General features: G+C 45.1%; 1 protein-coding gene across 12 annotated transcripts in view; it reads left to right on the top strand.

Moving 5' to 3' along the window:
- Window positions 1-15,644: 15,644 nt before the first annotated feature.
- L3MBTL1 (L3MBTL histone methyl-lysine binding protein 1) overlaps window positions 15,645-23,621 on the top strand; it is a 64,472-nt gene continuing 56,495 nt past the window's right edge. For 8 of the 12 annotated variants that reach the window (XM_033914199.1, XM_033914204.1, XM_033914205.1 and 5 more), the window contains exon 1: window positions 17,564-17,595. In XM_033914199.1, coding sequence (XP_033770090.1) covers window positions 17,585-17,595 — 11 coding nt within the window. In that variant the 5' untranslated portion in view covers window positions 17,564-17,584. The other 4 variants (XM_033914203.1, XM_033914208.1, XM_033914201.1 and 1 more) reach the window with 2 other exon arrangements.

Here is a 23,621-nt window from a genome sequence, read left to right on the forward strand (position 1 = left end):
CAGGATCTCTTTAATATCATGGATGAATTGTAAAGAAGGGTCACAATATTTAGAAGCAGACTAATGTGTATAAGAGTTTCACCCTGCATGTTTTTCAGTAGTCTAGGGTGGTAGTTCCCAAATTTGGTCCTGGAGCCACCCCAGTCAGGCCAGGTTTTCAGGATATCTAATGAATATTTGTCTGAAATTTGCATGCAAACTCACAAACATCCATTGTGGATATCCTGAAAACCTGAACTGACTGGAATGCCTTTAGGTTTGGGAAGCATTGTCTACTAGGGCTTGTTGAAACTTTGTTATGCAGTTTTCTCAGAGGACCTTTTTCTGCTCAGATCCAACAGACTGCCAAATTCTGTCGCTTCCTCTATAATATTACCAAAATCTGTCCTCTCTGAACACACAACCAAAACCCTTGTCCCTGCTCTCTTCACCTCGCGCCCCCTCGCCTCTTCAATCTGTTCAAAATGCTGCTGCGCGACTCATATTCCATGAGAGCTGCTATGCTCACATTATCCCTCCTCAAATCGCTTCATTGGCTCCCTGTCCATCTCTGAATACAGTTTAAATTCCTCTTGCTGACTTACAAGTGTTTGCTCTGAAGCCCCCCCATCGTCCCCATAGCTGTGTTAATTCTGCAGCTCTATCTGAGCAGCGCCTTCAACTTGGTTGACCACACTAGTCTTCTGGATTGCTTGGACTCCATTGGAATTTCAGGAGATGTCCTGAATTGGTTTTGTGGCTTTCTGGGTAAAAGATCGTACCAGGTGTTCAAGGATGACAATTTGTCATATTGCTGGGAAAATTCTTGTGGGGTGCTGCAGGGTTTCCCTCTCTCCCACACTCTGTTCAACATATATCTTGTTTCTTTTGGAAACCTGCTGCAAAGATTAAAACTCAAGTTCTACATTTATGCCAATGACATTACTATTGTCATCCTATTAACTTGTTTGATACCAGAGTTCACAAGTCTTCCTGCATCCACCCTAAGCCAGATTGAGCTCTGGATGATGGCTTTTAAACTGAAATTAAACAAGGAAAAACCCAAATTCTTTTTAGCATCGCTCAAAGAAACACAGATTCATGTGACTGGTTTGGATTATAACATAGACCGAATCCATAAAAATATTGGGAGTAACGTTGGATAAACATCCTGATTAAGAAATGCATTTTAGTGCTTTGGAAGCTCTGTACCATTAAGAAGTATTTTGATGAAGTTCCTTTAGTTTGCTGGTGCAATCTTAAGTAGTCTTGACTACTGTAATATTGTATAGGTTTGTAAGAAAATTCTTAGAAAATTAAGAGTAGTCCAGAATACTGCTGTTTGCCTCATTTATGGCCTAAAAAAAGGAGCAAATTATTCCTTTATCAAAAATTGCACTGGCTGCCAGTGGAATCTAAAACTACAGTCAAACCTCAGTTTGCGAGTAACCCGGTTTGCGAGTGTTTTGCAAGATGAGCAAAACATTCTCGCAAACTGAGTGTTTACTCAATTTGTGAGCATGCCCCCCCCCCCAAGAACCAGCATTGCTCCCCCCCTGTGCAAACCGGCACCCTCTGCCTGAACAACTTGAACTTACCTCCCCCCCCCCGGTCTGGCACGTAGCCCACAGGACCTGCTGGTGCTGCTTGAAGATATTTCTGCCTCTGCCGGGGGGGGGGGGGGGTGCTGGTTTGCACGGAGGGGAGCCTTTTGTGGGGGGGGGGGGGAATGTATCAAAGAGTTTCCATTTCCTATGGGGAAACTTGTTTTGAGCTATGAATATTTTGGTTTACGAGCATGCTTCTGGAACAAATTATGCTCGTAAACCAAGGTTCCACTGTATGTTTAAATTTTCATTTTTGTTACAAAGTAGTTTTTGGTATGTCACCAGGCTACGTGTTCCCTCATTTTTCTTTGAATTACTTTAACAAGAATACATGGAGCGTACATCTGTTTACATACCCTTCCATAAAATCTTGTCACTACAGGAGGTTCCTCGAATGTTTTCATTTCAGGCCACCAAATTGAATACATGGCTTGGCAAAATGATGTTAGAAGATTCTTCTGATTTAGATTTTAAAAAATTGCTGGTATCTTAACATTTGTTGCTTTTTAACATTTTTCCAATTTACATGTTTTTACTTTATCTTGATGTATTTGTTAGAATTGTATGTATTGCTGCAGCTTAGAACCTCCCTGGTGTGGCAGTATATAAATAAATTATTATTATTCACTTATCTCCCCCTATGCTCCTCCCTATGATCTCCTTCTTATCTGTACCCTTCTCTTCCACCGCCAATTCCAGCCTCTGTCCCTACTTTCTTGTGGTGCTGTATACCTGGTACGGGCTGCCTGAATCAATATGTCATGGTCCCCTCCCTAACAGCATTCAAATCCAAGCTGAAAGCCCACTTTTTAAAAAAAATCTGTTTTCAACTCCTAACTCTCACTCACGATTGTCAGACACTACTATATCATTTTCTGTACCATAATGTCCCCAACCCCAAAATATTCTGTCTAAATTAGAATGTAAACTCTTCTTAGCAGGGACTGTCTATTGTATGTTAAAATGTACAGTGCTGTGTATGCCTTTCAGCATTTTAGAAATAATTAGTAGTTGTAAATTACCACATATGAGTGACATCCATGGAACCCAGCATGGACAGTCCAAAAGTGTAGTGTCACTTTAAATATTTCATGACTTGCATACCATGCATGTGCTGACCTGTAATTCTTTATTTTTCTGTGGAGCTAAGAAACTTTATTCTTAAGTTCTCTCTAGTATGTTAAATTTTTTCATTTTTTTGTGCTTCAGTTTTCATTGTTTCTCTTAAATTCTGTAGAGTTTTGTCAAATTCAATTTTTTTTCCAACACTTTGGTTTTTTGGGCCTTTTTGGTCCCTTTCAGATCATGTTTGATCTGGGAGCATGGATTTATTTTCTGCCTGAGTTCTACTCAAGCTCCCCAAGCCATTGAGCCCTTTGCCGTACTGTCGGCCCTTTTTCTATTGATGTCAAAGGCACCTGGTACCTTGAATGGTGCACTCAATGTAGTAGGACCATTTCAAGCACTGCCCTGCATAACTGTGTATCATTCTAAGTCCTGATCAGCAAGATATTCCTTGTACACTGCTTAAAGCCAGAAAATTTCAATTTGAAAAGCTCCTTGGTACAGCTTCAGGGCCATTGAGCATGGTTGGAGCCTCCAGCCCTGATGCTCAACCTCATTCTACTCCAGCATCAGCGCCAGCTGCATCAACATATGCCAGAGACTCTACTTTGTCTTGGTTATGTTCTTAGCTCTTACGACGGGAGCCTTGTAAGAGCTAAGAAGCACAAACATGTCTCCATTACCAGATGTGCCTCGGCATCTTAGGTGTCCTCATTGACCTATTCCAAGTATAGAGGCACAGATTAATCATCATCTGAATCATGTCTTGGTAGTGATGCTTCAGATGCCTTGACACCTGGTTCAACAAGTACATACTGTATCCTTGCCACCATCAGCACCAATGCCTTTGCTGCCAGAGAAGCTTCAAGCACTGCAGCAAGAGCTGGCCTGGGTTATTGCAGTTGCACCCTGGGCAAGTTACGGCACTTTCATCAGCTGCCTCGCTCTAGTCCCAGCAGGAACTAGTGTTGCTCCAAATATCACTTGGAAACCTTGACATTGAGCCTCAATACCTAAAAGGAGCTCGATGCATGAATTGTCATTCAGGGAGCATAGCACACTTTACTTCTTGATGTTCCTCATCACATTAAAAGAGCTTAAATCGAGGAATCCAACTCTTATTTGCCACTGTGTTCTAATGATGATCTCCCAGAGTTTTCTGCATATGACTCCTATAGGATACTGTTGTGATTCTTTTCTGCCCCTCTGTGAAACTGGTTCCCATCTGAAAGGGGTGGGGGTTGTTTACCAACTTTGTAAGACAAATGGAATAAGCACTTCCTATTAAAATGGAGTCAGAAGAGCCTTGTGCAGAGCTTGTGGAGAATGTTGGCTATGAGACATGGCTTAAAGTTTACATCAAGGTTCCACTGGTGGCTATGATGCATCAACACACTGCCCGTTGAGGGTAGCTCGACCCTGAGAACCTTAAGATGGAAGATCTCCTTAAACAGTTCTGATGTGGCTGCCTTGGCTGTGTCCAGGCAGTGATGTGGTGGTCTGAGGGGGGGGTCCTTTACCAGGAGGCCGCTGACTGGTCTTTAGTGGATAAGCTGGCTAAGATTGAGATGGGGAACTTCTATCTCTAATGCCTTGTATGATCTGTTGAGGACATCAGTCAAGTCCATGGCCCTCAGAGTAGCAATGTGCCGTACCCTATGGGTTTGGGGTAGGTTGGTAGATGTGGCATCTAAGCTCAATAAATTCCCATTTTGAGATGCCTTCCTCTTTGGGGAGGTGTTGGGTAAGCTTTTTCAAGCCTTGAGTGACTAAGGTGCCTTCTGGAGGACAGACTGCCAGGCAGAGTGGGGTGGTGCTACCCGTGGGCATTTGTGTTAATTTTGTAGGTACTGCCCTGGCCGGGGATCGGCCCTTTTTCCTTCCAGAGGTCGGAGGTCTCTTTAAGCGTATGCAGTCCTTTCAGGGAGCCTGCTGGGGAGGGAGTCAGGACTCAGCTGGTGGCTCCTCCTGCTCATCCACTCACTGCAGGTCTTTCCCCATGTTCCAGTGGGAGCCTGTTTGGTGAGGTTTACACTGGGGGTGGGCTGAGATCACAACGGATCAGTGGGTCTTAGAAGTGTTTAAGGACAGCTGTGCTCTAGAGCAATGTTTTTCAACCTTTTTACACCCGTGGACCGGCAGAAATAAAATAATTATTTAGTGGACCGGCAAACTACTAAGACCGAAATAAAAAAAAACACATTTCCGCCCTGTCTCCGCAAGCTCGGTCCCCACAAACCATCTGATCCCATCCGCACAAGTCTCAGTTATGATTTTATATTGAATGTATTTTATTAAAGTATAAAAAGAAAATATTCTGTACAATTGCCAAATATACAGAGCAAGGACCAACAAAATCCCTGTCTCCCCTCCCCTTCACATATATCCCCTCTACTATCAAGAAAACTGAACAAGCTAAATTATTACAGAATGCTACACAGAAATATGCTAACAGAATACTGCAGTCACACATGACAGGAATAGTGTTAGGGGAGTGCCCCTTGGCCAGAGAGAGTCCTAAGCCAGCTAGAAGCTAAAGAAGCACTGCCTGGGCTTTGCAGTCCCCAGTTATGTCTCTAGCAGGATATATATTTCAAATCTGATATATTCTAATGACAAAATAGAAATAAAATTATTTTTTTTCTACCTTTTTGTGGTCTCTGCTTTTACCTTCTTTTCACTCTTTTCTTTCCAGCGTCTGCCCTGTCTCTTCAATCCAGCATCTGCCTGTTCCATCCACTGTCTGCCCTCTCCCCCTTCCATATGTATCTGACTTCTTTCTATGCCCCTCTCCCCTTTCCATCCAGCCTGTGCCTCCTCCTTTTTACATCATTCATTCCAGCTTCACTGCTTTCTTCATTTTTATCTCTCCTACACCAGATCTAGCATCTTTATCCCTCTCTCATTTCTCTGCTAACCCCCTTTCCAGCATCAATCTCTACTTTCTCATTCCTCTTTCTCTCATCTGATCTCTCCATTCCACCCTGACCCCCATCCCCTCCTGTAATCTCCCTGCCAGCTGTTTCCTTCCTTTTTTTTCCTTCCCTCTTCCCCCTATCCAACATTAACTCTTCCCATCCCTTTCCCTCCTCCCCACTCAGTAGCATCTTTCCTACCTCCCTCCGGATCCAGTAGCAGCTCTCCCTTTATCCAGCAGCTTCCCAGCCTCCAACAGTGGCTTCCTCTCCTTCCAGCAGCTCTCAGTACTTGCCTGCAGCAGTGATTTCCTTAGGCAGCCTTGGGTCCATTGCCGCCTCTGAGGAAAGGGGAAGGTGCCGAAGTGAATCACTGCCCTGGTAAGTACAAGAGCTGCTGGGAGGGGAGACAGCCACTGTCGAAGGCTCCCCATGATCTTGCTCCTGCAAGCCCTGCACATTTGTGGTGTGCCCCCCCCCCCCCAAGCTGGCAAAAAACAGCGTTACACCGCAGGCCCTACCACGCCGCATCCTGCACGTGGGCAGGCTCGGCACAGACGCTGCTGATGGCCCCAATCCACACGCTGACCCCACGCATGCTGACCATCTACCTGCACCTTCCCTGTGGCCCTCTTCGGCGACTCGGCAGGGGCTGCGATCAAGACAGGCTGCCAACGTCGGGCATTCCCTTTCTGAGTCCTGCCTATTTTGTTTCAACTTCCTGTTTCTGCATAGGCGAGACACAGAGGGAATGCCCGACGTCAGCAGCCTGTCTTGATCACCCGAGGCTGGGAGGAACAGAAGATTTCCACCAACACCACTGGGGCAGGAAATTTAATGGCATCTATCTCGCCAGCCCTGCGCTGACAGGCAGGAATTTTCTACGGACCGGCGGTTGAAGAACAATGCTCTAGAGTTTTGCCATCCTTTCCTCTCCTTGTCAGGCAACTTGGAAGAAATGGGCATTTTTCCAGTTGAACCTCAGCGGAGGCACTGGGCCCCACCACCTTGGACATTCATACCGGCAAATACATTTATTTTGTGGTGTCCAAGAAAGAGGGGTTGTTTCAGCCCATTTTGGACCTGAAATGTGTTAACAGGGGGCATTTCAGGTTCCATCTTTTTGTATGAAAACCCTGAAATACATAATTATTGCGGTCCAGCCTGGGGAATTTGACTTTTATCGACCCAACGGAGGCCTACCTGTATGTTCCAATTCAGGCCTCCCATCAGCAATTCCTTCGCTTTGCAATTTTGGGAAAGCATCATCAGTTTTGTGTGGACCTTCATGATTATGGTGGCACAAGCAGGGCATTTTGGTTCATCCCTATCTGGATGACTGGTTGATTTGAGCAAAGTCATTTGATGAGAGCTCCCGGGCCACTACTCGAGTTGTGGAGTTCTTGCAGTCACTGGGCTGGGTGGTCAACCTGTCCAAGAGTTGGTTGACTCCATCTCAGGCTTGGAGTATCTCAGAGTTCTCTTCTACACCTGCTTGGGAAGAGTCTTCCTTCCTGAGGCCCCAGTGTTGAAATTGTCGTTGCCTTCAGGCGCAGGATTGTCTGCAGTCATGGGGTCTTCCCTGGAAGTAGTCAGGAGGGCTTGGGCTTGCATGCACCCTCTTCAGTATGTGCTTCTTCGGAGGTGGTCGCCACAGATTCACAATCTGGACTCTTCCGTCCTTCGGCGTTTGGTTCAGCTCAGCCTGTGCTGGTGTCTACAGTCTTCTAATCTGGTTCAGGGAGTGAGTCTGGATCAGCCCCACTGGACAGTGCTTCTAACAGATGGCAATCGACTTGGTTGGGGAGCTCAGTGTTTTGGTCACTCGGCTCAGGGAAGCTGGTCGCCAGTGGAGGCTTTCTGGTTGATCAATATTCTGGAGACACAAGCCATTCGGTTGGCGTTGCTGGCTTTCTAGTCATTACTAGAGGGTAAGTCGGTTCAGATTCTCTCGAATAATGCCACAGCAGTGGCTTGTCACTTATCAGGGGGAACCAAAAGTCATCTGGTAGCACAGGAGGCAAGTCTCATGGAATGGGCAGAAGCTCATCTTCTAGACATCTCAGCCTCCCATATAGCAGGAGTGGGCAACATCCAAGCAGACTTCTCAGTTTTCATGTGCAGGATCCCTGCAAGTGGTGTTTTGGACTAGAGGCTTTTGAGTTGATTGTTCAGTCATGGGGCTGGTCACAGACCTCATGGACACGAGTGTCAATGCCAAAGCGCTGAGGTTCTTCAGTCTGCGCAGAGATTCTCAGGTTGAGGGGCTTGATACTCTGGTGAAGCCTTGGCTGACGGCCTGCTGTATGTCTTTCTGCCATGGCAGCTTTTGGGCAGTGCTTCACATTATTCAGCACGCAGAACTGGCCCAGGTGCCTGTGGTATGCAGATCTGGTTTGGCTTCTAATGGCAGATTTTCTGCTGGCCCTCTTGCCCAACCTTCTGACTTGGGGTCCATTCTTACATTCAATCTGGGTCTTTTTAGTCCTTTTAGGCTCTTGAAAAGGAAATGCCTAAGTAAGAAAGGATATTTGGATCAGGTGATCTCCACCCTCTTGGGTTCTCACAGACTTTCCACCTACTTGGGCCTATGTCTACAGTTGGTGCCATTTTTGAGGAGTGTTCTGCACAAGGTGTGGTTCCCCTTCGTGCATCTTTACCTCACATTTTGGAGTTTTTTTGCAGGATGGCCTAGAGTAGTTCCTGGCATGGTCCTCCCTTGGGCTATAGATTGGCTTTGTCTTTCTTTTGTAGTCTGTTGCATGAATGACATTTGGCCTCTTCTCCAGATGTGGTTCACTGCGACATTACTCTGGTCCCCACTTTTTTTTTTTTTTTTTCGGTTCTAGCCTGGGATTTCAAGCTGGTTCTTTCCATACTCATTTTCATACCTCACATTTTGGAGTTTTTTTTGCAGGATGGCCTAGAGTAGTTCCTGGCATGGTACCTACATCCCAGGGGCCTACCTACACTAGGTTTTGGAGGGCTCATCAATAGGAGGGGGTTATGAGATGTGTACCTGGGCCTTTTTATGTGACCTGCACTGCTGCCATGTCTAGTGAAAATGCTGGCAGAGGAGATAAATAGTCACTAGACTCCATAGAGGTTCACAACAAAAGGAACTTTATTGCTGCACACAACAGTAACATTCCCTGGCTTACACACATTGTGTGTTGGGCCTGCTGCAGGTGCCTTTCAATTAGGTCATACCCTATTGGCTCCAGTTCAAATATTTTTCAGAATCACAGCCAAATAGCCAATTGCAATAAATTGTCCTGCAGCAAGATGCATGGTGTGCTGTAAGACCACTGATGAGGAGAGGTACCAGCTGCCTGCCTACAGGATGTGCCTCTGGTGGCGAGAGGGATGTCCTGTAGGCAGCTGGCAGCTTGGATCCCTTATGGAGGGCCTCTGTGCATGTTCAGACATAACCTAAGAATAGCCTTTCTGGGTCAGACCAAGGAGTAAACATCCCGTGCTACCAATCTAGGGCAAGCAGTGACTTCCCCCATTGGTGTGATGAGATCACACATGCACATTGGTGTGATGCACACATGCACATGCACATTGGTGTGATGAGGTCACACAGCTGTGGTCCTGAGATTGGTGTAATGTCTAGTATGAAACAAAATGGGTGCACACGTGCTCTTCCTACATCACATGTGCCCAATGGCCATTTTCAAAACAAAAAGATGAATATTTTCTCAGTTTGAAAATGGTCATGTTCGCTACTGGCGTTTTGTTCCTGTTCTACAAAATATCTAAGATTCAGATGTCATCTGAAATGCCTCTCCAGGTCACTTAAATTTAAGTGCTTTGAAAATATGACTCTAATGCAGTGTTTGCCACCATGTTTTCCTTACCCATTCTACTGATGGATTTTAAAGGCACAATTGAACATAACATGCATTGAGTATTGGTTTAATAGAGTGATTAGACCCATCCCATTCCACTCTGCGTAGTAACTCTAGAATAGCTAGACCAAACAGCATAGACTAGGGGTGTCCAACCTGTGGCCCTGGTCAAGGGTGATGCAGTGTTTTCCTCTGCTGCCCCCGGGTGTTTACCATCTTGCCAGCTCCATCCTCTTATCTTGCTGCAGCATTTGTGTGGCCCCAGAAAAAATTTTTTTGGCCAATGCGGGAAGTCAAAAGGTTGGGCACCCCTGGCATAGATTAATGTTCTCCAATACATGTATCAGAGGTGAAAGGTACAGGGGCTGATGGCTGTCATGGAGGAGCCTCTACCTTCCCCTGTAGTCAGATATGCTATGAAAGTACTTGTGTATAAAACCAGTGCATTGCACCAATAATTCCAAAAGAAGGGGCAGGGGTCTTTGAGAGTAGTATTCACACATGCATTGAAACAAGCAGCTAGCCTGCTTGTACATTTACACACTACACTGCAAAGAAAGTTATAAAATGGTGCAATCACATTCCCAAGTCATGAATAAAAATGGCACTCCAGCTGCACTAGAGAACAAATGCATTGTATTGTCATGGCAACCAGCCTACTTGGATTTCAGTGTATGCATCCATAAATTAACCCAAGTAAGCAGAATGCGCTATTTGTGAAATAGTGAACTATGGCCCAGAACTTGTAAGTAGATATATTTGCCTTGTTCAAATGTACAATATGTGCATTTCTTCTGTCACAATCCTGATTTTTGTAACGGCACCGTTTCATTTGAATTTGTAACTCCTACGAGACAGGGCGGAAGCCACTGTTTGCTCTGGATTGATAGCATGGAGTGTTTGGGGGTTTGGGCAGGTTCTAGTGATCTGGATTGGCCACCATGAGGACAGGCTACTGGGCTATTCTTATAGCAGCAACTGCACTGGTTTTTAAGAATGATTTTGGACACCTCCCTTCTTAAAATAGGGGTGTCCAGCCTTGGTCCTCAAGGTCCACAATCTAGTTGGGTTTTCAGGATTTCCACAATGACACTGCCTGCATTGTATGCAGATAGATCTCATGTATATGGTTTGTGGAAAACAACCTGCCAAAAGCTGAGGTTTGATGCCTCTTCTAAAAATGTAGTCCAAGTGAGAAATCTGGGTGGTTTGGTGTTTTGGTTTTGTTTTTTTACAATTTCAAAGCAGGCATACAGTCTCCAGGCATTATATTTATTTAAAATATTTATACCCTGCAAATCCAACGACGCTAAGTGGGTTTCGAAAGTACATACATAAAACAAACAGGACAAAATCTATATAGCAAAAGCTGAAAAACCACACACACACACAAAAAAAAAAACACATTTAATTTAAAACATCATCAAAAGCTGAATGATAAACTCAGTTCATGAGGTTATGAATCATGACAGAGTAGACTTATAACCCAATCCAGCCCTCTGCTTCACCAAAGGTGCTTAATATTTTTGCATCAACCCTGGGGCTTCTGAGCCAATTCCCATTCCTGCCTGAGCTTCCTGTTAGAGCAGAAACCATGGATAGTTGAGACCTGGAGATGGATGCTGACTTGAGAAAGTTCAGCAGGTGCAGAAATCCATAAAGGGGAAGGTTGCCCTTTTACAAAACTTGGTAGGGATTCCAGTGGCGTACCTAGCATGTATGACACCCGGGGCCCATCATTTTTTTGCACCCCCCCCCCCCCCATCTGTACAAAAAACATGATTTTTAGTAACAAGCCACACGTCACAAATGAGTACCTAGGAAAAGGCAGCATCTTACATACTGCAGTGAGAAGTACAACAGCAATACACCCATTGTAAAACTAAACAAGCCAGACTAATACAGATCAATCCTGCAGTCAATCCTAACAGAAAACCATGCCTTTCGAATACACAGAAAACATCTTCGCCTAGTATGGAATAAGTAATCACAAACTTACCCCTCCCCCTTTTACAAAACTGTAGTATGGATTTTAGCCACAGTGGTAACAGCTCTGACGCTCATAGAATTCTGAGCATCAGAGCTGCTACCACCACGGCTGGCGCTAAAAAACACTCCACAGTTTTGTAAAAGGGGGGATAAAATAGAAATACATAGACAATGGGTAAATTGAACCAGCAAGAAGCTGGACTCTGCATACAATGCAATACCACAGAAACAGTGACACATGTCTCCTAAAGCAATAAATAAATAGAAAATTTTTGTTCTACCTTTGTCTTCTCTGGTTTCTACTTTCCTCATCTTCTTGTTACTCTCTTCCTTCCATCCACTGTCTGCCATCTCTCTGCCCCTATATTGCATCTTCTCTCCTTCTATGCCCCTTCCAGAAACTGTATGCCTCCCCCTTCCATCTCTCACCCCATTGGTCTGGTATCTGCCTCCTCTCCTTCCTCCCTGCTCTGGCATCTCTCTCTCCACTCCCTCACTCCTGGTCTTCCTTCTCAATTTATTTTCTACCTTTGTCTAAATTCTTTATTACTATTCAGTCCTCAATTTCCCTCTTTCACTGTGTCTACCTATAGCTTACTACCTCTTTCCCTCACTCCTTCCAGTAACTAACTCTATCCTCTTCCCTCAATCCTGCATGTGCCCTTTTTTTCTTTCTCCTCCCCACTTCCTTCCAGCATCTGCTCCCCCTTTCCCTCACACTTCCATTCAGCAGCTGTCCTTCCTCTCCCCCACACTTCCATTCAGTGTCTGTTTCCCTCTCTCTACCCCTTCCATCTACTGTTCACCCTCTATCTCGCCCCTTCCATTCACTGCCCTCTGTGCTCTTTCTATCCAGTGTGCACCCTCTCTCTCTCTCTCTTCCATATGGCATCTTCCCTCTTTCTATGCTCCTTCCATAAACTATCTATCCCATGCCTCTTCTCTCCTTTGTACATGACTGATTTCAACTCTGTCACCTCTCCGTTTTTCTCTCTCTGTCACCACCCCCTCCCCTATGCTCTGGCATCTCTCTCTTCTCCTTTCTTTCCTTCCCACCTCACAGTCTGGCATCATCCCTTCCCTGATTCCCGGCATCTCTCTCATTTCCTTTTCTTCCATCTCTCCCTCCCCCTCCATGCTCTGATATCTCCTTCCTTTTCCCTTGATCTGGCATACCTTCCTCCTTACCTCCATGCCCTGGCGTCTCCTTTCATTCCCTCCAGTTGGGTAGAGCAACACTCTCCCCAATTCTCTCCCCCTCTGCTCCCTTTCCTCCTTCTGTTACCCAAGGCCTGCTGTCCTGAACTTCTTCGGGCAGCAGCAGCATTCACAATTCACTGCTGTTGCCGGCTTCAGGCCTTCCTCTCTGTCGGGTCCTGTCTTCATGAAAACAGGAAGTAGGCAGGACCTGGCAGAGAGGAAGGCCTGAAGCCGGCAACAGCAGCAAATTGTAAATGCTGCTGCTGCCCGAAAAAGATAATGGCATCAGTGACGCGGCAGAGGGAGGAGAAAGCCGCGAAGAAGCCGATGTTACTGGAGGTTAGGTTTGCTGCTCTCGCTGGGAGGGTGGAAATGCGATAGGGACCGGGCTGGCCGTGCATCCCCCCTAAGGCTGCACCCGGTGCGGTCCTCCCCCCCCCCTTGGTACGCCACTGAGGGATTCTCCTATGGCAAATGCACCAAAGCTCATAGGAATTGAATGGGCTTCAGTGCATTTTCTGCTGGGGAATCGTTATAAGGGCTCTTAATGTGTTCCTAATACAGAAAGCAAAGAGAGTGGATATAGGATAGGAATTAAATATAGATGAGGGTTCTTCAAAAAGTTTTTGCAGGAAATGGTTGGGTTGGGAGGAGTGGTAAGAGAATGTGTTGTAGAATGTCATGTGGGAAAAAGTCATGGAATTTGCTTTGGAGATATTTAATAAATGCCGAAAACCTGAGCCTGCAAGAGTGGAAGCTAGAGCTGGTTCAAAGCATCGTATTTACGTTGCACATATGTGTGTTTGCATGAACTGAATGACATTCTGTACATATAGTTTTGAAATTCTAATGTTTACATTCCATTATATGTGCAGTGGGCTATTTCTTTGTTCTATTGCCCCTTCCTCATCAGCACCTCCTCTTCAGTGAAGCCAGGAAAAGTTGTGGGGCCCCTGTGTCAGTGCTAAGGAGAAGATGCATGCATAAAATTGTCCCTAGGGCTGAGCACAGAAGAATGAGCTAATCTTTTAACTTTTCTGAGGACCCGATGTTAAAATCTCAACATTAGAAAACCCTGCACTGAACCATCTGGTCTTTTGTACTGAAAAGTTAATATCATTAGCAGGGGATTGAAATGAATTGTGTATTAATGCCTGTACCAACTTCTTTCGACGTGGGTGCAGGTAAAAAATGTCCACAAAAGCCAAGTTCCACTAGTACGGGTTCTGTTGCTGAGTGGTGAAAGATCAGAGGGAGGGGGGGGGGGAGAGTTCTGATCTGTTACTTAAGGTTGGTGGAATGTTCAAGGGTTGTAATGAGGTCCATGGTAAAAGGACTGTGTCGGGGGTCTGAGCAATATGGCCATTGCAAGGGTTGGAAAAAAATGGATGACCATCATAAGAACATAAGCGTTGCCATACTGGGACAGACAGAAGATCCATCAAACCCAGAATCCTGTTTCCAATAATGGGCAACCCAGGTCCCAAATAAGATCCCAAACAATAAAACAGATATTCTTAGGTACCAAGTTGCTCTTATGACTCAATCTGTAACATGTACAAGTTCAAAAAAGAAGTTTGAGGCTGAATGCAACCTTTAGTCATTACTGGGCAGGGGGCTGCATTCAAGGAGAAAGACAAACTGCAAGAGGGCAGGAGTGACAGAAAAGGGGCAATTTGCAAAAGATAAAAATGGAAATAGTATACAATGTTAGGAGGTGGGAATTACTGTGAAATGGTGCTTTTTTTGAGGGGTGGGGCCCTTTGATCCAGGTTGCATCACCACTTTTTTTTGGCCAATGCCCATGTTACATGCATTGGCAGATACACTCTTGTACTAGGGGTGTAGCCACATGGTGGGCCTAGGCTTGTCTACCCAGCAGCCACAGGTCACTAGCATTGCTGGCAGAAGGAAGGTTTCTGGGTCAGCTACCGCAGCATGTAGGCACCACTGCTGGTGTCCTGAAGTTAAACAGAAAAGCTGTACAGGGGGGGGGGAGGGCTTAGAGAGGCTGCTGCATGGGCTGGGGAGTGGGTGTGAAGAGAGGGAGGAAAAGAAAGAGTACTGTTGGGAAAGCCAGATGCCCGAAATTGGCTACGCCTCTGTATTGTGCTCTTTGCCAATGCAGGCAATGTGGCCCCATTTACCCCTATGAATCGCCAGAACTTGATCAGAGCATCAAGGCAGATGGAGAAATAGATTGTGCACTCCATAACATAATCTCTAAGTGTTTAGAAAGGTGACATTATTAAAGACCCTTGCAGACGAAAAAAAAAAAAAAGATCTCTTTATCCACTGCTTGCAGCAACTGCTGACAGGGGCTTTGGGGTTGATTGGCAACACTACACCCTTTCTCCTTCCCCCAGTTGCTCTGATGGAATCGATATTATCCGTTTTTTTGGTGTCTGTTTTGTTTTACTTCCTTCTTTGTTGTTAACAAGTCTGGTTCTTTCTCTTTGGTCTGATTGCAAATTCAGATTCCAGAGTTCACGTGCAAGCAATGGGAAGAAGGTGGCTTTTTAGTCCTATTTGACGTGGTGCAGCAAACAATGCAGGTGTCCAAATCTCTACTAGCCAAGCACGTTAAAAATGGGGGGGTGCACCGCCATTACACAATGGGCGCAGCCTTTACAGGAACAGCAATCCGTCGTCACTCATAAATTTTATGGACCCCCCCTAAACTAGGAACAATCGGATTTTTCCGGTGCTTTTTGCATGCATTCCACGTAGGCAGCCACCGTATGCCTTGCTCCAACTGGTGCCCAGTACCTGCCAGTCTGCAGGCTGGGTCTAAATGTTAACATTGCATTTGGTTCAAGAGCAACAAATGTATCCTGTACCCCCCCTCCCCCATGATCTCTCTTGAAACACCAATATGCAAGACCATTGGGGGGGGGGGGGATGTAGCATATCCTGACATCTGATAATAACGGGTAATAATGTCTGCCCCCTCCCCCCCATCCTTTTTTTTTGTCTCTTAAATCTGCTTTGCTCGTCGATTTCTCCCCAAATACATTTCTGCAGGGAAAGCGACCCCGCCCCCTTTCGGCGCAGGCGCACCGAGAGCCTGGGAACCCGCAGGCTCAGCATTCAGTGACCACAGGCTGATTATTCTAGGTAAGGAATCAGATAAGAAAGTAATTTATAAAGCTCTTTAAATCATCCCAATGCAAGCTGGAAGCGCTCTTTGCCGGGCTTCCCTGACCTCTGCTTTGCTTTGCATGCTTTGCACTGCTGGAAAACACGACCCTTCCCTGATTTCCAAAGTAGGTGGCATTTACCATGTTGCATTTTCCTCTGAAAGACAAATGTGGGCAAGAAGGACCAGGAAAGCAGCTTCGGTGACCTTGCCGATGGGGTTTTCTTAATGAATGCTATTCAGATTTCTGGTTTCTGCCTCAACTGGATGGTTGAAATACAGCAAATCCGGAATGAAAGGAAGAATGTCTTTCCAATGAAACAATGGCGGGGGTGGGGGTGGGGGTGAGGGGTAATTTGACATTTTGCAAGAGAAGAACTGGGTTCTTTTGCAAACTTTTTTGGGGTTGTCCCCCCATGCAATTTTAATGCAATTTTTTTTATCTGTGTTGAATGAATAAAGAAAAGAATGCCGCCATTTTTTTTTTAATTTTTTTTTTTTTTGAAAAGTGAATCCTTCTCTCCCCCCCCCCCCCACCCGAATTAATGGCTATAAGCAGCCTCCTGTCGGGATAAATGAACCTCAAAAAAACTGACCAGGCAAGCAGGGGTATTGCACTAATTTAGTTTGGAAAGTGCTTACAAATAAGTTTGCAAAACAGGTATTGGGAAAAGAGATGCCTTGTCATTTATGCAGGAGTTTGGAACAACATCTTTGAAGAGTGATATGGAAATAAACGCGATTTTTAAACTTATTACTGTAGTGGCAGAGGGTTTTTTTTAACAATATTTCCTTACAGGTGTCAGCATCCTACAAGTGCATCCTGTCTGCCTTGTGTTTAGCACCTTAAAACCATATTTCGTTCCCTAAAAAGAATATAACACAGGAATCCTTGCAAAATATTTTATGATCAGATAGTAGAGTATTCGTTGTCCACAGGATTGATTTCTGGATTTTCACTTTTGTGCACTAGTGTGGATTTCTGTGGTTGGCATGATAATGTGTTGGTGTAGTTTAGACCTGTTGAAAATCCTCAGACAGGATTGGTAACAGGTTGCAAATATGTGATGTGTACTTTATAAAATAAAAATGACAACCCCCCCCCTCCCAAACCAAGCAAACCTCTTACAGACTTTGTTTACTGGAGATATAGGAATTTTCTGTGAGTAATAAGGAAAGCCATTTGTACTTTAAGGCAAGTATCGCTGTCGTCTTTTCCCAGATTTTTCCCATGTCCTGTACAGCTTGGGCCCTTTTCCCCATCTGTATCCAATCCAAACAAAATATTTTTCTCTAATCCTATATACACACCTGTCAGGCTTGCAGCAGTTTCAATGACTGCTGCCATGACCTAGGAGATTAATGAAGATTTGTTCAGGTCAGATGTTGCTCTGATTTTCATTCAGAACTTAAGTTGTAGGTTATTTGAATCCAAGAACAATCTTTGCAATAAATGCCTGGTTCTGTCTGACATTGGTGGGGCTCTGCATGCCTGATTTTTGCAGCATCTTTATTGCAGAAGTGCCCGATAGTGGAGTAGGATGAAGCTGCGTTTGGGCTTTCTCTGGTGACATCACGGTTAACAAAATGGCTGTCTCCATGTTAACTGGGCTGCATTCAAGAGTTACATTAAAATCTCAAACACCTAACATTGATTGTAAGGCAATGCCATAGATTCATCTCTGTTTTAGCCTGGGATTGATAGGCTCTAAGGTCTGTTTTCATTTAGTAACTTTGCATCAGCAGCAGATGCAAGAAAGCATTTCAATGTGAGCTTCTAGCAACATGTCTGACCATCATGCAGGAGGAACCATCTCTGTGAATGAACTCTGACATATGGAATACAGGTAGAACCATTTTTTTAACCTCAAAAATCATTGAGTCCTAAGAGAAATCTTTTGCAAAAAACCGGTTTAAATGAACTCGGACGCTCTCACTGTATATAGAAACCGAGAAGAGGGAACTATAGACCCCATAGGCAGTCTGGTTTTCAGGATAATTGTAATGAATATGCATGAGACGGATTTGCATGCTTTTCCTCTCTATATCTATGAGATACCCACATATATTTGAGGAATGTTTCCAAACATAAAAAGGTTTGATGTAAGACCTGTCTTGCAGTGAGATATTGATCAGTAAGTCATAAAGACATTCTACTTTGTATTAGTCCTACAGACTCGTACGGAGAACATGAAGGTATATTTTCAAAGCATTTGTTTATTGCCACTATTCAGATACTTGAGGTGATTTTAACATACATACATAAAAAAACCCAAACCCACAACAAATTCCCTTCCTTTTCCCACTATGTCAAAAGTCAGATTCTGACTTTGTGCGACCTTAAGCTATATAAAACTTGGAAGCCCCTCGTTAATAAGTTACACCGTATTGTATACCCTAGAAACAATACATAAATGGGATTTTAAATGTTTTTAGCATATTTATATTTAATATATAATGGCTGATAAATTAGTAGTTTGGATAAGTAATAAAGAACTTGTTTGCAAGATCAGAAAACTGATATCGGATATAACCTAAAACATTTTCCTCCTTGATTTATGCTTAAAATATGACCTAAATTCGTTATGTATAAAGCCATTTTAGAAGTACACCTCTCAAACATTGACCCGCTCTTTTTTCAACACCGCGTAAGAGGTTTTTATCTCCAGCCAGCACGCTGAATGTTCTGCGCTGCCTCAAACGCTCATACGATGCTATGAACATCGGAGTAGCGCAAAGCATTCAGCGTGCTGGCCAGCGCTAAAAACCTCTTGTGCGGTTTTGTAAAAGGGGGGGGGGTTAAATAAGTTTGATAAAAAGCCATATAAAATTTTCAGAGCTCCCCCTCCCCCCCCGCCCAACCAAAATTCGAAACTTTTGCGAGGCCAAATGCTGTAGCTTATAGGTTAGGGCAAAACTCATTAAAACCCCATAGCAACTTTCTTCCGTCCCCAAATCTTTACATCCCTAAAAGAGAGAGTGAACGAAATGCACATGTCACTTCAATGTGAGCTCTCTCTTTGTTTTTTTTGGCTTGAGCTCTCTATTCCTTGGGTCTTGTGAGTAGAGAATGACACGGTGACAAAATTCATCACCGTTCCCGTCCCCACGGATAACTGCGGGAAACCATCTTCATGCCATTCTTTAAGGAGAGAGGGAAGAATCAGAATTTGAATGGCCACAACCACTGACCCACAAGCTTTGCGTTGAAGAATGCTGGTGTAGAAGGACTGAGGCTGAAACAGACACTACAGAATGACAGTCTCTGGTATCCAGAGCAGATATTGTGATGTCATAATGCCTCATTCCACCAGTGCCTAAGAGCCAATCACATCAGTGATGTCACAATGGCTTCATTATCCTTGGCTCACATAAGAATCAGAGTATGAATGGACACAACCACTGACCCGCAAGCTTTGCTTTGAAGAATGCTGGTGTAGAAGGACTGAGGTTGAAATAGACACTAGAAAATGACATGGGATTATTTCCCGCGGTTATCCACGGGGACGGCAACGGTGATGAATTTTGTCACCGTGTCATTCTCTACTTGTGAGCTCCCCCACACTCAGCACTCCTACACCGAGGGAAAGATAAACTTGTTATTCAGCCTGGTGCTTTCTTGGGGGGGGGGGGGCGACGCTTGAATCCTAACATCAGCATTATTGATTTAACCCAGGGATCTCAAAGTCCCTCCTCGAGGGCCGCAATCCAGTTGGGTTTTCAGGATTTCCCCAATGAATATGCATTGAAAGCAGCGCATGCACATAGATCTCATGCATATTCGTTGGGGAAATCCTGAAAACCCGACTGGATTGCGGCCCTCAAAGAGGGGACTTTGAGACCCCTGATTTAACCCGTCCTCCCAAAGGAGCCCAGAATGGGTTACAAAGGTACATTCACAGTATAGAAAGGACAACATGATTGAAAGTCATTTTGGCCGACATAGCTTAAAAGATATTACGTGGCATCGCATAGATTTAGGACAGCGTTCATCGTACGAACAGAACGGAACTGGGCTCAAGTTTTAGTGTTTTAAGCGAGTACATGATTGGTGGCAATTAGGGTCAGACGAGTGGGCGTGTTAATATGCGCAGAATGTTAAAACCCTTTCAGGACCAAGGGACCTATTTGTCCCATAACTTTAAAATCCTATCAATTTTGATTGGGATAGTCTACAGTTCTAAATTTGATATGTACGGATTCCATAGGATACTGCCTTTATGTAAACAAACTGGTTCCGACATTCATTCATTAGCGTCGTTGCCAGATTGACGAGAAGATTCACTTGCCACACTGTCCATAAGCCAGAAGTGTGATTTAAAAAAAAAAAAATAATGATATTTCACAAAAAAAATCAATATTTTGGCATCTGCAAGCCCTTTTTACCATAAAAATGTCGTCAAAACCACAAAAATTGGCCTACGATCCTTATGGTCCTGAAAGGGTTAAGGGAAACAATGCGTGCACCAAAGATGGCTGCAAATTGTATTTAAATGCACCTAAATGAGGTCATTTCGTATTCCCTCCCAAAGCTCAAACAACGGCGCAGAAACAAATGCTGCCCTTAATGCTGGAAACTTAACCACCAGTTCGAGGGTTTCACGAGAGGATTTCTTCAGATTCTCTCACGTTAAACAGCCCGTGAAGGAACAGGGAACGGGTTCAGTTCCCACGGCAGCTCCTTCCGACCCTGGGCAAATCACTTAACCCTCCCATTGCTTCAGGCCCACAACTTAGATTGTGATCCCACTAGGGACAGAAAGTGCCTATATATAATGTGTACGGTGCTACCAGTGGCACAGCTTCCCCCGATCCCACCTTCCCTTCCCCCCGTACCTCTCGTTGAAGTTGTTGCTTGCGGCGGTCAACAACGTGCTCCTCGCGACCCCGTCGGCTCTCCCTCTGACGACGCCTCCCTACGCGTGGTACCCGGAAGTGACGTCGGCGGGAGAGCCCACAGGGGTCACGTTGACCGCCGCGAACAACAACTTCAACTAGAGGGAGGGGGGCACGCGCGTGGAGGGGAGGCATGGGAAGAGGCGGGGTGGAGAGGAGGGGTGTTAACTCCCCCCTCCACCAACATGGCGCCTGGGGCGGACTTCCCCGCTCGCCCCTCCCCCCTCACTACGCCACTGAGTGCTACATACATCCGACAGCTTTTTTGCTTCACTTAAATATGAGCCTTTTGAGTGAAAACAGTTTTTTGAGACGCTTATACACTTCTCCCTCCGTATTCGCTGTGATCGGGGAATTAACAGACCCGCGGATAACTTTTTCATACGCCATTCGCAGTTGTCTATTAAAAACCATCGTCAATATGGTGAAACCGCAAATAACACGGCGGGAGACCTGGCCTGTTCCTGAAGGAGAGGCGAAACACGGTGAAGAAAGGGCTGGGAATCAGCAATTTTCTCTGCAAACGCTTGGAATTGGCGATTTCTCTATGCAAGCTGAAGTAATTTTGGGGGGAGGAGCCAGCAAGCTAAAAACCGTGAATAATTGAAACCGCGATTGCTGAAACCGCAAATATGGAGGGAGAAGTGTATTTAAAGACTGGTGCTTGGTAACTTCTGGTCCTGCCAGGTCATGAGCGCAGCAGCTACGTTTACTGCGAAATCCCTGCAAACGTGAGCCAGGCACATCGCTCCCATAAGAACATAAGCATGGCCTCTGCCGAGTCAGACCAGAGGTCCATCACGCCAGCAGTCCGCTCCCGCGGCGGCCCTCCTGGTCAATGACCTGTAGTGATCTATTACTCATTATACCCCTGTATCCCCTTTCCCTTCAAGAACTCGACCAGAGGATGGCCACTAGGATGGTTTTGGGGCTCAAGGGTCTCTCATACGAAGAAAGACTGGGCAAACTGCAGCTCTATACCCTAGAGGAGCGCAGGGAAAGGGGTGACATGATTGAGACATTTAAGTACGTCACGGGTCGTGTCGAGGTGGAAAACGATATATTCTTTCCCAAAGGACCCTCGGTCACAAGGGGGCACCCGCTCAAACTCAGAGGAGGGAAATTTAGTGGTGACACCAGGAAGTATTTCTTCACAGAAAGGGTGGTAGATCACTGGAACAGACTTCCGGTGTAGGTGATCAAGGCCACTAGCGTGCTCGACTTTAAGAATAAATGGGACATCCACGTGGGATCCCTACGAGGGTCGAGTTAAGGAACAGGTCATTAGCATTCAGACTTAATGGGGTGGGTCAATAGAGTGGGCAGACTTGATGGGCTATGGCCCTTTTCTGCCGTCATCTTTCTATGTTTCTATGTTTCTATGTTAATCCCTTTTTGAAACCCCAAATCGTACTCTGCTCAACCACCTCCTCTGGAAGCGCATTCCAAGTGTCCACCACCCTCTGGGTGAAGAAGAACTTCCTAGCATTGGTTCTAAATCTATCTCCCCTCAATTTTTTTGAGTGCCCTCTAGTTTTTGTTGCCCCCGCCAGTCTGAAGAATCTGTCTCTCTCTACCTTCACCATACCCTTCATGATCTTATAAGTTTCTATCATATCCCCTCTAAGTCTCCGCTTTTCCAGCTCCCCGTTTGCTTTGGATTTCATAGCCTCAGGAAATTGGACTTCTGTCAGACTTATTTCATTCCCCCCGCTTCCCCCAGTTTATGAATTATTTTAAATTTCATTCCATTGTTTTTACCCATATTCTTATTTTATTAATTGAATTTCCCTGAATTCTATAGTTTAACGGTTCCTCCCTTCTATTCCTTTTTATATATTCCTTTAATTCATTTCGATATCATTTACATAGATGGTGCTCCTATCTATGAAATATTCGACATGCTTCTCTCCTCTCCACTCCTTCCTGCCCTCCATAGTCCTCCCTACCCTCTTCTAACCCCTTCCTCTGTAATGTCGCCTAGAGCTTGTATGTGCAACGCACAAATGGAAGAAATAAAATAAATAAATAAAATAATTTGTTTCGAGCACTAGAATGCTGTGTTTCAGCGCTGTTTTTGCGCTAGGGGGGTTGCGCTATTGGCTTTAGTGCTGGACCTCTGCGCATTGGCCTTAGAGCCAACCCGTCTTACTGCCATTCGATGTAACACCGTCCTCCAACAGACCTGGGAGTAACGTCAGGAAATGCTGCTTTATGGAGTGGGTGGTGGATGCCTAGAATGTCCTCCCTGTAGAGGTGGTGGAGGCAAAAACAGGGACAGAGTTCAAAAATGCTTGGGATAGGCACAAAGGATCCCTAAATAGAAAGTGGATAGCACCGACACAAAACACGACAGATCAAAAACTACAACAAGGCGTGAAGACGATGCCGGACGGACTTCTATGGTCTGTGTCCTGTATATGGCAAGATGGATGGGGAGGGGCTGGAGTTAGCTTTGATGGTGACTCCATCAGTGGGGCAGCGTGGGACCGTGTAGCCCAGACATGGGCAACTCTGGTCCTCGAGGGCCGGAATCCAATCGGGTTTTCAGGATTTCCTCAATGAATATGCATTGAAAGCAGTGCATGCGAATAGATCTCATGCATATTCATTGGGGAAATCCTGAAAACCCCGATTGGATTCTGGCCCTCGAGGACTGGAGTTGCCCATGTCTGGTGTAGCCGATGCCGGACATCTCAAAACCTCCTAACCGTTCCTTCTTTAAAAATTATAGGCCCCAGAAGACAAGATCTGTTCTCAGTTATGGTCCCTCAACTGTGGAACTCACTACCATTGTACATTAGAGAAGAAAAAGATCTTACCTCATTTAAAAAACTTCTAAAAACTTATCTTTTTAACGACGCTTTTAATCTTTCCTCTTTTGACCTATAATCAGTTGCTTTAGGTCCCGAAAGTTTTTTACCCTCCCTTTCGTTTTTCCCCTTTTTGTTTTTTCCCCTTAATAAAGAATTGTAAC

This window comes from Geotrypetes seraphini, chromosome 11 (assembly GCF_902459505.1).
Source record: "Geotrypetes seraphini chromosome 11, aGeoSer1.1, whole genome shotgun sequence".
NCBI lineage: Eukaryota > Metazoa > Chordata > Amphibia > Gymnophiona > Dermophiidae > Geotrypetes > Geotrypetes seraphini.